The sequence below is a fragment of the Octopus bimaculoides genome, chromosome 1 (genome assembly GCF_001194135.2).
Source record: "Octopus bimaculoides isolate UCB-OBI-ISO-001 chromosome 1, ASM119413v2, whole genome shotgun sequence".
In the NCBI taxonomy this organism is placed as follows: Eukaryota; Metazoa; Mollusca; class Cephalopoda; order Octopoda; family Octopodidae; genus Octopus; species Octopus bimaculoides.
The window spans coordinates 145,812,828-145,814,532 of NC_068981.1; the positions used below are offsets into that span (position 1 = coordinate 145,812,828).

General features: G+C 33.2%; 1 protein-coding gene across 1 annotated transcript in view; it reads right to left on the bottom strand.

Annotated features, from left to right (window-relative positions):
• Positions 1–971, bottom strand: part of LOC106870617 (sodium-coupled neutral amino acid transporter 7) — a 20,397-nt gene extending 19,426 nt beyond the window's left edge. The window contains exon 1 of the mRNA XM_014916748.2: positions 723–971. Within this exon, the coding sequence (XP_014772234.1) occupies positions 723–822 (100 nt within the window). The 5' untranslated portion in view covers positions 823–971. The remainder of the gene's footprint in view (positions 1–722) is intronic.
• Positions 972–1,705: the final 734 nt, after the last annotated feature.

Sequence of the window (1,705 nt, forward strand, 5' to 3'; positions counted from 1 at the left end):
GTTATCTTAGAGAAGTCGGTGATTGCCAGAGATCCTCGTAGATAACTTACTATTAAAAACGTGTATAATTTTTCATTATCTTCAACGATGGTTTGGTACTACTAAAGCAGCGCGGACCCGAACGCGCAGTCGCGCGTCCGCGCTAGCTAGTCGTGAGTGGTCGATCCCAACCCTAACCCTATTCCTAACCCTAAACACGTATTCATTTGCAAACGCGGGTTAGGGATAGGGTTAGGGTTAGGGACAGGGTTAGGTTTAGGGTTAGGGTTAGGATCGACCACTCAAGACTAGCTAGCGCGGACGCGCGACTGCGCGTTCGGGTCCGCGCTGCTTTAGTAGTACCTCATAACAATACCTTGGTGCGATGTTGAGTTTGCGTGCTTCTTTATTTGTTTATTTATTTACCGATTTCTTGCTTTTTCTTTATCTTTTTGGGGTTTTTCCCCCCCATTTTCTTACTGTTTACATGAATAAATTGTATTCATTTTGTCATTAAATTGTTCTGAAACTTTAGAGTAATATTCTCAATATATATATATATATATATATATTATAGCAGTTTGCATTAAAAAAGGTTAGGTATAAAATAACATTCTTTTTTATCTATAATAATTATATAGCAACAGATGTTATTTTAAGCTTTAATTTACGATCTATTAGAAGTAAAATAATAAAAATAAGCTGATCAGAATTAAGACAAAAATTTGTTCTTATTTTGTTACCTTCAGGTACACGCACTTCAAATTCTTCGCTATAATTGATAGACTGTGGTCGCGTTTCCACTTTTGCTTCATCTTGCTGATAAGAATTTTCTTCTTCCATTTCCAAGTTTCCTATTTACAGAAGGAAACCTTAAGTAGTAAGTGGGAAAAATGGGATCGGTCTTAAAACGACTTATAATGATGTACCACAACAGAAACCAAGACGTCCATGTTGCAAAGCATGTGACTAATCTCGGTCATGTGACTAATTCAAATTGATCTTTACCTCGTAGTTTAATTATAAACGTTATCAGCAATTAAATTTGATAACTCTAATCTATGTTGAAATTACCTTGTAATTAAAGATTATTGTTTTTTTTAATTAGCCCTGTTGAGCCATAAATGTGATAAGTTTATTAATCATTCTTTTTCAACAAACTTTTGTGATTATTATAAGCTATTTTCCACATTTCTCTTCAAATTAGAATGGTTTAATCTGAGATTTCTTAATGTGGTTGTTATAAAATCGTACTTGCAATAATTCAGTGGAAGGGAGCAGGAGATCTTGTTAAATTGCGTAACTTTAAATGCCTGTAACTTTTTTATTAATTTCTAGGTAGAATGATTGTGATTTTCCTCATCAGCGTTCAGAAATACAATTTTTGAAAATAATCTGGTAAAAATTTGAAAAACTTCGAGTGGTTGGAAGAAATTTAACAAGAATCAAAACATGATTTACAAAAGTGAACACTAAGATAATTGGGAAAAAAAAAAAAAATAGTCATCTTCATACTTGTGGAAACTGGTGCTACTCTAAATCTTTTTTAAGTCACCCAAATCGGGCCTGATCAAACAAAACTATGATCAAAAGTAATCCTGTGAAAACAGAATCGTGTCTTTTATACATAATGTACTTCAGATTACTGTCTCCAATGTGTTGTTTTACATTTATATTTTCTTTTTTGTTTTTAGAAATTTACTTGAGGTGATCGACTCCCTTGTTA